At 42.0% G+C, this 13,039-nt stretch overlaps 1 protein-coding gene across 2 annotated transcripts in view; it reads left to right on the top strand.

Moving 5' to 3' along the window:
- The window catches only part of LOC109038930 (phosphatase and actin regulator 2), a 252,193-nt gene that overhangs the window by 160,821 nt on the left and 78,333 nt on the right, over positions 1-13,039 (top strand). For both annotated transcript variants that reach the window (XM_019054206.2, XM_019054212.2), the window contains exon 4: positions 4,766-4,855. In XM_019054206.2, the coding sequence (XP_018909751.1) occupies positions 4,766-4,855 (90 nt within the window). The remainder of the gene's footprint in view (positions 1-4,765; positions 4,856-13,039) is intronic.

Raw genomic sequence — 13,039 nt, 5'->3', positions numbered from 1 at the left:
ACATATTTTTTTTTTTTAAGCAACCGAAATGTGTCTCCAGGCGTAGAGGGTCCGTTTCTCTACCCAAAACGTAAAGTGAAATCAAAATGTTAGCTTATCTTAGTTTGTTCGATACCTCGATGTTTGTTCACTCTGGCCGTAAGTCGATTCAACCTAAAGATGCATAGTCCAGACGCGGTGAAACTTTTGAAAGCCCTCTTTTCAATTTTCCACTGGAGTTTGATGAGGTTGGTATTTGTGCCGGGTGAATCTGACATCTTCGCTGCGCGTCGAACGTTGGTCAAATCCTCCGGTGACAGCTTCACCGATAACCCCCAACCAGTGGCGTGGCGTGCTTTGCGATATGTCGATTGATCGGTCATTTAAACCCATGGAAAAGGATCGATAAAGAGGTTGTTAGCAACGAACACCTTAATAATCGATTCTTTACCACAGCTTCTAATGAGGAAATATCGATAATCGACCGGCCTTCAACCTCTTCTCCAGAAGCCTTGTTGATTATGCAGTGTAAACTGTCCGACTCCTATCTATCAATTCCTCATCGATCATCCGAGCATCGCATCCCCCTTCCTAGCACTTAGTCCCGTCACCGTCGTCGCCCTAATTATCCTCCTTCCAGTTTGCTCCAATTTTAACAGGAGCGGACCGACCCGTTTCCCATGCGAACGGGAAAAATTACGTTTCATTCGCTGCTTGTGCCAACTGAAAAATGGTCGTTGATTTACTTCTTTCGATCCTCAAAAAAGATTCATCCTAGTCGTTTATTTGGTAGCTCCTTCGTTCATGATATAACAGGGAGTCTAGCGTCAGGATTTCCCCGATTCTATCAGGATTTGAGGTCAATCAGGATTTGATCCCGATTTTATCAGGGTTTGAGGAAAAATCGGTCGTAAAATCGGGATTTGAGGAAAAATCAGGATTTCATCAGGACTCCCCCTAGTGGAAGAAAAAAAGAAAAAGAAAAGAAAAAAAAGAAGAAAGGAAAAGAGAAAAAAGAAGAAAAAAAAGAAGAAAGGAAAAGAGAAAAAAGAAAAAAAAAGAAGAAAGGAAAAGAGAAAAAAGAAAAAAAAGAAGAAGAAAGGAAAAGAGAAAAAAGAAAATAAAAGAAGAAAGGAAAAGAGAAAAAAGAAAAAAAAGAAGAAAGGAAAAGAGAAAAAAGAAAGAAAAAAGAAGAAGAAAGGAAAAGAGAAAAAAGAAAAAAAAGAAGAAAGGAAAAGAGAAAAAAGAAAGAAAAAAGAAGAAGAAAGGAAAAGAGAAAAAAGAAAAAAAAAGAAGAAGAAAGGAAAGTAGTAGTAGTAAAATAATTTTATTTTAAAGCGGTGCTTTAGCATCTAAGGCCATTTACACCTCTAAAGAGGGCAGTAACAGTAATAAATTTACATGGAGATATCACTAAAAATACAAAAGGGTTGAGGGGAAAGGTTAAATTTTGAGATTAGTGGAGCGCATAAATTCAAAAAGTTTCACAGGATGAGTATTCAGAAGTAAATTTTTAAGAGAGGGTAAGGGGTAGGGAAAAAAACGTTTTCGGATAAGGAAAAGAGAAAAAAGAAAAAAAAGAAGAAAGGAAAAGAGAAAAAAGAAAGAAAGAAAGAAAAAAAAACTAGACATCCTGTATAATCCTCCCATATTTTGCAGAGGAGGATGCTTTGGAAACATTGATCTTGAATTCAGTGGTGAGGCCTGAATGAATGATTGACCATCCATATTTCCCCATTTGATTCGTGCTGAAAAATTGATTACTAAGTATGGTCTTCGTTGCAAACACGCTGTTTCTCGATCCTTTTCCATGTGTTAAAACGACGGATCAATCGATGTATCGCAAAGCACGCCACGCCACTGGTTGAAATCCTCATCTGCTCTCGCGGGTTCATATCCATGCCAGATCCTCGTGTTATCCTCGTTTCAGAGCGTTTCTTAGAAAATGTGTGCGCAGCGCAATAGGAGGTAACCCTCATTTTATCATCTTAAGGCCGAGATTGAAAATTTCGAGTTGCAGATTTGGAGCTGAAGGCCGTGAAAGGGAAAAAGGAGGAGGGGGCCGGGGTCCGCATGGATGAAAATAAAGGGTGGCGCGTGGGAGCTTCTGAGAATCTCATGAGCCCCCACTGTAGACTGTCACTCAACATGATGGCGGCAAACCTTCCCGGAATCCTTCGTTCTGCGGCTTCGCAATTTCCTAGATTCTCGAGCAAAGTCCCCCCCCCCCCCCTCTCCATTATTTGTCGTACTTCCCGATGCGGCAAAAGTTTCCCCGGCCGGCACCTAACTCACCAGGAAGCCCAGAATACACCGAAAAAGCGGATTTAACAATTGAAATGTTAAAAACTATGTCCGACATGTTTCGAATGTACATTTTACAATAGTGACCGCAAAAGACGAAAGTGGTGTACATTTTTTTGTAAAATCTACATTGAAACTTGTGGGACACTTGTTTTTACTACAAAATTGTCAAATCAGCAATTTCATTTTTTTCCGTGTATACCCGTGTATAGGAAATGAAATACTTCAGTTGGTACTCAAGGAATGAACTGAAATGTATGTTCGCTTGTGAAAATTGTGGAATTTCACTTCGGTACGGTCAGGTGAAACAGTGACATAGGCAATTATTTACCTTCCAATTTACGAAAAATTCCCGAAATATTTACAACTTCTCCGGAATGTGACTTTTTAATGTAATTAAATTTAAAATCGTAAAATCTCACATGAAAAGTTTCTGGAACGTTAAACAATTGTCAATAATTTTCATCACTCATAATGCATACACCAAAAAAATAAAGAAATACAAATTGTGACTCGATTTTTAAAAATAATAATTAGCGTGTTAATCATATGCCCTGTCCCAGAAATATCAAATAACCAATAATGGCTCCTTTTTTTCACAACTGCCCTAGCCTCGCGAAACCTCGCGAAATATCCCGCAAAAACATCCCATCTTTCGTAATTTTATGGATCGTACTCGGTACATCAAACGGGTGAGATTGTATCAATATCGATTGGTTCAACATGTAAACGTAGCTTCAAAAGTAAATTGAGTTATCTGAGGGAACGCATTTTTTCTGTGACAGTTTTTTTTTTACATTTATGAGTACAAAACGGCAATGAAGAGAGAAGTTGTTAGGAATATTCGATTTCTTTTTAATTGATTATTTACCATAGCTTCGAATGGGATACCTTCGATAGTCGACTATCACGCCTCGCCACTGGTCCAAGGAAAAGCGGAGTGGCTCCGGATCGACTTCGGAAGAATGGAGGTGTTGCATGTGCGAGGAATTTGCAATTTGACTGTTGATTCTTACGTAAGAGTTCGCGAGAAACACGATGATGCCACTGGTTTTCTCTGAAATCGTCTCCCAAGCTCAAAAAAAGCTCTCAAGTTGAGGCCAAAATGGAGGGGATATCCCGCCCTACCCTGAGAGTCCACCTCTACATCAAAACAATCTCTCCATGCAAAGATAGGGAGCAAATACAAGGGCAGGGTTGCCACCTTATTTGGGGACTCCAAGACTGAAAACACGACAACCTTGCGAATGTATTTGCTCCCTATCTTTGCATGGAGAGATTGTCTTGATGTAGAGGTGGACTCTCAGGGTAGGGCGGGATATCCCCTCCATTTCGGCCTCTCTTTGAGAGCTTTTTTTGAGCTTGGGAGACGATTTCAGAGAAAACCAGTGGCACCATCGTGTTTCTCGCGAACTTTTACATCAGAATCAATGCTCAAATCGCAAATCCCTCACACATGCAGCATCTCCATTGACGAGTGAGAGCGAGGGATGCGGGGAGCGTAGCCGATCGAACCGAACGTTACGGACCGAAGCGGGACGTCATTTCCGATGAGCCGAGTCCCGGGAAAGTTCCTGCAACTGGGTCTCCTCTCCATCCAGCTCCGATCCTACAATAACTAACTCTACTGCTCCACCTTTTTTTTCACCAAGACTCACCGACTCGGATCCGAGGGCTCGTAGCGTATCGTCGTCTCTCACACGAAGGAACCTAACTCATTCCAACGTTGCCTTAGGCCTTGTCTCCACGGGACGTTTTCATGGGATTTGTCCGAAGTTCGAATCGCAGGAATGAAACTTCTGGGATTTTTCCCAGTTACCGTCTCCACGGGACGGGGCTCATACAGTCCTGCGACTAGTTTTCGCGGGAAGATAAATTGGTTAAAGTCGAGTGTTTAACCGGGATTAAAATAATAATTGCACTCAATTGACAATTAGACATATTATTTTAACTAAACAAACATTAACAATGTAGTAATGAATAAAATATCGCACAGTTCGTTTTCCCTTCTTCTTCTTCTCTCAGTGGGTCCTAGGGGTACAAGTACCATACTTGGTACTGGGAAAAATATTGATTAACTCAATATTTTTCCCAACTTCGTAAGTGGGATTTTTCCCTGGGACAAATCTCGTGAAACGGCTCGTGGAGACAAGGCCTAAGTGACTCGAACAGTTTCATTTTTTCCAAGAATGCACCCGTGCAATTTGTCTCCCAATTTTCCTGATTTTTGTACGAATTCAGAGGAAAAATCAGTGACATTTTCATTCAGAAATATCCAGAATTCTCCTGGTGGAAATGTAATTTTTTAAGAGGACATGTGGCAACATGGGAATGCAGTTACGCTCTTTCGTGAGGGGAACGACGAATTTTTCGTGTGCGCCTGGCGGTTCGCGATGATTACCTTTCTACCCGTCGATATAAATTATTAATTTTTTGGTAGTACTCTTCGATCTGTGATCAATCAATTTTTCCTCTGTTTCAGACTGTGAAACACCTCTCAGTGGAGCGCTGCCTACCATCAGTACCTCACTTTCTGCAGGAAATGGGAACCACCTCTCTAATAATGCTACAGGTAAGAATTACTCAACCGAACGTCGTTATAACTACTCATGAGCAAAACGAGAATATCCATAGTTCGTGTGTCATATGCGAAATGTTTATGTATAGTTTTCGAATTCTCTTGAAACCGTCCTTCTGCGGGGAACATAAGTAATTTTCTTTTTGTTTCTATTTCATTCGATTCTACTATTTTCTAGTAAAACAACAATATGGTCCTCATTATCACTGAACCGCCCAATTGCGTGTCATTTTCTTAAGATTTAAAACATAGGACAAAAAATCAATTGCTCTTAACATGTAGAGATGTAAGACCTCTTTATGTTGAAACGCACAATCCTCGGCCCGCTTGATCGTGCACAAGCACAACATAGCGCATCGCATCGGATGAAGTACGTAGCAGGCTTTGACGGAGCAGTTCGCGCGGTGTTTCAAAGTTCCTTCATTCCTGCAAGATACCACCCGCGGACTCTCGAGTACGAATAGTTGTATCCAGCTGTTAAGGCATTTTTTGAAGGCGCACACGCGGATATTTTGTAATTTCATGCTGTTCATCATCGTTTTCACTTGAATTGCTCTCGACGGAAAATGAATCGAAACTTTTCACTCTTTTCTTCGAGAGTTATAGCTCTTCTTACGATTTATTTTTCGTTCTATTCTATTTGACGGGTACACTCAAAGGCGAAGTTAAAAGTAAGTTTGTTATGTTTGCGTTGTCCAATGAATATTCTTTTACTCTGAGGGCCCGTCGTTTACGTTTTTAAAGATGAAAGGAAAGTTTTAGAACTTTTCAGTAATTGGATTGTTAAAGTCTGAGCTGTTAAAATGAATGAGCCAATCACCAACGTGTGGAAGTCACCTTTTGTAATTCCGAGAAAAGTGTAAAGGGAGAAGATGTTCAGTAGAAAAAGCACATGGCATCCTGTGGGCTGAACGGAAAAATTGAACTGTAATGGAATTTTGTAAAATTTTCAAGAATCGGGTCCCGCATTCCTCAGTAATGATGCTGCTTCACGTAACGGTTCAGTTTCTTATACGCGAATTCGTTGAATACGACAATGTCGGGAGTGTGACGCTGTTGCAGTTTTCGTCCCTAGATCTTCCAGATCGTATTCGATACATCATAACGGTGAGATAGACGCTATTAGTGGTGTCGTCATCATAGGGATTCTCCATCGTATCGAACTGGATCCAAATAATAACATTGGCATAACCTGTTTTAATGCTATTAATGCAAAAAAATCGTTCATATCGCTTTTCTGTGACGTGGCACTAATAGCGTCTATTGTATCGATAACGATTGGTTCAAAACATAAACCTAGCCTCAAAAGTTAATTGAGTAATCTAACGGAACGGGTTTTCAGTGATCGATTTGTGATTCGTAGTGAGCACTAATTGGCAAAGAGTGGTGTAATTGCTACGAAATTTCTTATTTTCAGCTCTTCTGACGAATATCTTAAAATTTTGGTTTGAGGTTATATTCTATCGTTTTGAACCAAACGATACATCGAATCACTATCGAATACGATCCATAGTTTCACCCCGAAGACATGTTTTTCTTATCAGTCAATTACTCTTTCAACTGAGGGGCGTCGATATTTATTCAGATCGTTCGCAACATCGCAGGACGCTGCGCCAACCCGCCGCAATTATTTTAATTTTTCCAGGTCCTCTGAGGCATCGCGACCTCCACGAATGGAGAATCCCTTCACCTCCTCCGCAGTGCCTAAGTCAAGAACGCCGTATGAACTTTTGCATGTTGCCAAATTTCATTTGTAGAATATTCGCGAATAAAAATTCGCAAAATTTCCAGACACAAAAGGTCGCAATAATATTGAAATTCTCTTTAAATGTCCAACGACGAAACGACCAGTTTGTAGGGGCGGATCCAGGAATTTGGCAACACTGGATTGCTTCCATTTAAACCTATACTAAATAATTGATTCTTGTCGGAGCACCTGGCCCCTCCAAGAATCGATATATTTCCATAGGTTTAGATGGAGAAAAGACAATGTTGCCAACATGCTGGATCCGCCAATGCCAGTTTACCAGAAATCTCGCACTTTATCTGGAGATATTTTGGCAATGTCTCAAGGCTCAAACATGGTTTTTCCTCAGCACGGCAGAGTGAATACCCAAGAGGTTGGGGGCGATGGGGCATTACATGAAGGGGTTAGCGAACGGAGGCCCGACACGCTAACCCAAACGCCTCAACGCACAATGAGCCTTTCATCACCTCGAGTTAATCCAGTTTGCACTCAGTTTGCACGTGTGCGTTTAGGGGACGTACTTATGCTGAAGGAATCACGCTTAGAATTCGTGTGCTTCATAGTTCCTATTAATGTTTCCATATATTAGTGTGCGTATTTCCTTCAAGCATAAATACGCCCCACTATGACTAGCAATTATGTTATTCTATTTTTCTCCTGGATTTCATGAAATTGTGATACACTGAAAATAAAGATTGGTAGAATTTACCATTCCTTCACGCTGTATTTCACAAAGCGTGAATTCAAAGTCGATTCTGCCAGAGGAATGGTTACCTGTACCAGTGTATAGTAACGTTTACCTTTCTTCCGGCAGAATTGATTCTGAATTGACGCTGCGTGAAATACAGCGTGAAGGAATGGTAAATTCCACCAATCTTTTTTTCAGTGTAAGAATCTGGAAAAAGCGCCCATAAGCCCCGTTAAACGAAATAAGATGATTTGACCACCGTCCAGAGAGTTAATTTTGCATAATTTGGCGCTGAAGATACACTCATAATTTCAAGTATTGGCTCTTTGAGGGAATCTCAAAGTTGGAAAACGATAAATCGCCGTTTGGAGGAAACTAAGCATTATGTTTGCGAACGCTGAGTCCAATTTTAGCACGATTCATTTCAAACCCTTGTAATATCATAAATGATACAAACTATGGCTTGAAATTGGACGTATTTCTATCTAGCGAAAATATGTGCATTATGACGTGAGCCCTGTTATGCACATATTCTTGTGGGTCTCAGGGCTCATGTCTTAATGCACATAGTTCATTTTGACAGAAATGCGTCCAATTGTGACTCAATCTACTAGAGAGTCTTAGGTTACTTTCAACATCGGAAACTGAAAATCGATGTGTTTGACCCAAAACCGGGGTTTTCACAACAACGATTCAAGTTTTCATCATCAAGACCCTCCTGCCAGACTACATCACATTCTACAAATGGTTTATCAGAGTGTTTTCCATAAACTGAAGGAAAATGGGGTATTCCAGGAATTTTAACGTAGATAAGCAGGGATTATCCGAGTAAAGTGTAGGAATTGTAAAATCGGTGGAAATCTGTCAACGGTGTATGTGAGTCCTAGATATGGACTTAGTCGCGTTGTGCAACTGTGCGGCGTTCATCGGATTAACGACTAGCGCGGCTTGGGGTCTGCTCCCCCCCCCCCTCCATGCGGGGGTGGTGAGGCGGGGCCGGGGTGGAGTGGAGGAATCGATTTTGCAAAACAGAAAATGCTTAACTAATACTCACGCTGTAAAGTGCACCGCGCTTGGCGCACAGACGGGTGTTTCTCGGCCTGCGAGTCGTACAGGCGTCTTTATGTCCGCTTCCTCCCCCGCATTGTTGTCAGATCCATAAAAACCACCTTTTTTGGATAGTTGGACGTCGCATTCTGGACAAAGGTGCAACATTTTAAAAAAAAAAAAAAAATTCAAATGAATTTTGATATTGAAATTTTTTGGAACTTTTTCCAGCAGAGCCAGGAGGCCATGAAACACCTAGGAATTATGGCAATTTATTTTTAAATTTGGTTTCAAAAAGAAGGGAAAAAAATTCATGTGTAACCTTAAAGTTTCGAGTCAGCGGTTACCTGTTGCAAGTTGCCTTCTCAGGCCCTAATCAATGAAATCCATAGACTCTCTTAGCTAGATTAAATTTCATTTTTCATCTCTGGCACTGGCCAATGTTACATTTCCACAGCTGTAATACCTCTGTCTTGAGGAGCTACTGGGCCTTCTTTTAATTGTCTCCTCCCCCCCCCCCCCCCCCACAATTTGTCGCGCCTCGGTGAAGACTTAAACGCGTGGTCTTCTAGGATTCTAAATATGCAATGTTAAGTGATTTTCGTAGATTCTGAAACTAGAGTCACTAAAGTTTTTTCTAAAGCTTGAATGTTCCTTGACTAAGTTAGCATGATTCAAAATTAAATGAGTACACATTTTGATCACACAGAATGTTCACTACCCTCAAAATCTTGTCCCCGAGTTTCAGGAATGGTATTCCTAAAATCGGAGATAGCGCCGTCTCGCAAACGAAGGAACTTTTACACAGTTTATCGTTGCACATACAATCACCTCGTGCGAATCATGTTTTTACTAGAAAACTGTTGGGCTTTAGGTGTTTTTGACTGAACTCTTCATTGATTTTTCTCATGATTGCCCGCACGAATCAGGAAAACTTTAGATAGAAACTACACAGTTAAAGTATTTTCGAAAATGTAATTTATTAATTCAATTTCGTATCCGTGAAATGGAGTTACGTTCCTTCGTCCAAGAAATGACAATGTTCATCTTCGTAGGCATCTAAACTAACTACGTGACAAGACGGATAGTGTCCCGGACAAATGAAGGCACTTTCGTCCGAGGTAAAGTGCGAGAGACCCTCCACTAGTATCTTGGCCATGGTGGAAGCTTTTACTTTCGGGACTTCAGCATTCTACGGTTGACTTACCTACATGGTTGATGTTTAACAACGTGTGGGCAGTTTTGTTTCGCAAACAAGCCGAAAATGGCCGAAGTTTGGGAAACTTGTTTGGCTCATGACGTCACCCGAAGCTCATCATCGACCATGTAGGTAGGTCAACAGCCGAAATTAGGGTGATGACTGTTGCTCCCTTATATTTGTCCATAAGGAACTGATGAATCCCCGACAGTAAAAGCTTCCACCTGTCGCCAAGAGGCCAGTGGAGGGTCTCTTGTCTCTGGATATTCTCTACTCATGAAATCTAGATCATACTGCTTGTCCATGTTCTTGCATTTTTCCAGAACTTTCTTGATTTGTTATATGTATTGTCAGGGAATTTGAACGTAAGCAGCCAGGGATTCTGTAAGCACTCATTCTTGCATGGTGGTACATGTGTTGTATCACCACGTTCTAGGCGCTTCCGGTGATCGGATCAAGATGAAGAAAGTATGTGTCATCAGGAAGCCTGAAAGAACATAAAACCCACAAAAAATCATAACATCAAAGATCAAAAGTTGGTTCAAGAAAGGGTTAAACGAAAGACAGAGGCTATCGAAAAAAGGCCCTGACTTGATTGCCTCGACACATGCGAGCGTGAATTATCGACTATCGATATTCCACCGTTTGAAGCTATAGTGGAGAATCGGTTATTAGGGTGTTCATCGCGAACACCTCCTTTTCCTTAGGTTTCCTTTCCAAAGGTTTAAATCGCAGATCTATCGATACATCGCAAATCACGCCAGCCACTGCTCGACACACACCGGAAAAAACTCTCCGGCCGTGGAAGCCGCACTTACGGGCTATATGTACGTACATACTGTCAGTGTTCCAGGCTCAGAGGCCGAAACTTCCGGGCCTAGCACCCGGAGCAGTTGAAGCTACGGTTCCAGCACCCGGAACTTCCGGCGTCTAAATCCGGAACTTTCGGCCTCTGAACCCGGAACTATCGGCCTTTGAACGCGGAACTATCGGCCTTTGAACCCGGAACTTTCGGCCTTTGAACCCGGAACTTCCGGCCTCTGAACCCGGAACTTCGGCCTCTGAACCCGGAACTATCGGCCTATGAACATAGAACGGATGGTACCAATATCTGCAGAGCCGGTAACTTTTTTTACAGTGCAACGGAGTGGCAACGGAGGATCTGGCTTTCATGAATGCACCCGGGAGTGACGTTTCTCCGCGGGGGCGGGGGCGCCCAGTGCGGCAACGGCGCGACGGGGCGCCGAGCCCCTCCGGAGCTCCCCGAGCGACGCCGAGTCGGGAGCCTCGCACTCGTCGCCCGAAGCTCGGCCTCCGTCAACCCGTTCGCCACCAGTTTTTTTGTCCGCCCGCTCTTATTTTTCATTTTTTCCCTCTTTTTTTCGTCTCGCCGGGTTTGTATTTATTCGGGGTTATTATTGTTTTTTCATGCCCCGTGTCGCTTCGCGGGGTAGTGGCCGGCTCCGGGGGCTGTGGTCCGCGTAGTCGCGAGTGTCGGGTGTTTACGCCGATGACGCCGGCTGCGGCTGCGGCGCCGATGACGCAATCACCACCGCCGCGTCCTCCTCAGTGTAGTGTCGCTATTCTGCTTCGCTTCGAGTCGTTGAGCTATCCAGTGTCCATTCCAAAAGAACTTAGTTTGCGGAAGAAACTTTTTGAAATTCTATTCTCATGTATTCTAGGTACTAAATGGAGAATTTGCACGCACATTTTTAATTGCTTCATCTGAAAGTGCTCAAAGAGTTGATTTCACAGTATTTTTTATAATTTTGTTCTGATATGGGAAATAGTATAGAAATAGATTTAAAGGTGAGAAAATGCACCGGCTAATGACGTCATCTGGCGGCATTTCCCATTCAAACAGATGTATTTTAGCAGATTAGATCATTTCGTCATATCTCCTCCAATAATTGTTCAATTTATGAACCGAGGGTATCCTCGTGTTTAGTTTTCTCAGGAGCCTCCACCTAAACACGAAATTAATCAAATTTCAGACACCTGCAAATTCACTATTGCCGCATCTTACGGTTTTGCGTTTTTGCCGGATTTATACGCTTTCTGTCGATACTAAGCTGCTCGTGTGTCTTGTCTATAGGACACCAGTGATGGACTGCCATCTTAACATCAAAATTGGACGGGATGTCTACCGTCAGTAAGAACCGGAAAATATCAGAAGATTCGGTGATATCGAGAAAAATCAGGAATATTGGTATTGGATCGAGGAATATAGTGCCTCTTGAAATTCTCAAAAATTTGATTGATTTCGTTACGTACGTAGATTTTTCAAGTCAATCACTGGTATAAAAAAAAAACCTCTTGGTTCAAGAGTGCAGTTTCTTGTCGCCGGATTTAAGAGTTTGGACGCTTGTTTCAACGCAAAATCCGCTCGAATCAATGCAAAATCCGCTTGAATCAATGCAAAATCTGCTTGAAATAAAGAGTTCAAGACTTTTAAATCCAGCGACAAGAAACTGCACTCTTTAGTCAATGCAATGCGACATTGGTCCAAGAGGTTTTTTTTACCAGTGAAGCGAATGCCAATTTTTTCACGCTGAAAATCACGAAATCTCCTCTAAAATTTCAGAGAAATCAGAAAAATTCAAAATTAAATTTTAGTAGGCAACCCGTCCAGTCTCTTCGAAAATATCAGGAAAATCCAAAATCAAATTTTAGTCGACAACCTGTCCGATTTTTCGATGGAACTAAAGAAAAGCTGTATTAAAAATTATGTCTACGCGCACTACAGTCCTTTTCTCCATAGGCGGTCTTACAACGTCGCCCCTTTGACGTAAGGGCGTATCTCTATTTCCGCATGAGCCCTGCGGGCCGATTATTGAAACTGATAGACAAAGCGATAGACAAAGAAGACATAGGGATTATAGAGCGATCTTATTGGTTGTCATGGTTGGTTCTTATAGACTAAGGAAGAAAATGATGGACTAACTGTCGGGTCTTCGGTGGGTTGTCGTTAGTTAGTCCATTGCCTATCTCCCATGTCCATTGCCACCACCCGCTTCCACCAATAGGATCCCTCCAAATCCCTTTTGGCGTCTTTGTCTATAGCTTTGTCTATCAGTTTCAATAATCGGCCCGCAGGGCTCATACGGGAATGAAAATACGCCCTAATGCCAGAGGAGCCACGATAAGGCTTACCACATCTGAAATTACCTGATTCTTCTGGTTTTCAATTTTTTTTTTTCCAACGGCGAACTGAGCAACATCCTGACCGGAAATCTGCTTAAATTCTTTAAATTTGATCAAATTCTTTGAATCTTTAAAGGTTCAAGGCGGTGTGTTGTATCGTTTCTGTCAAAATAATTGAGGATGGGAGAGAACTAAGCGTCGTAGAATGCAGTCAGACTAATTCAAGCTCAATTCGATCGATTACCCCTTGAAATTTCAGAGGCATGGGAAGTGGGTGAAAACTCTGCGATCGTGTTCCTACGTCTGTGTATCGTAGATCTTGTGCATTTATAATCTCAAAAAACAGTTTACTGT

The sequence above is a fragment of the Bemisia tabaci genome, chromosome 1 (genome assembly GCF_918797505.1).
Source record: "Bemisia tabaci chromosome 1, PGI_BMITA_v3".
Classification (NCBI taxonomy): domain Eukaryota; kingdom Metazoa; phylum Arthropoda; class Insecta; order Hemiptera; family Aleyrodidae; genus Bemisia; species Bemisia tabaci.
The sequence above is the reverse complement of the archived record's forward strand: the minus strand, read 5'-3'. Positions and strand labels throughout refer to the sequence as shown.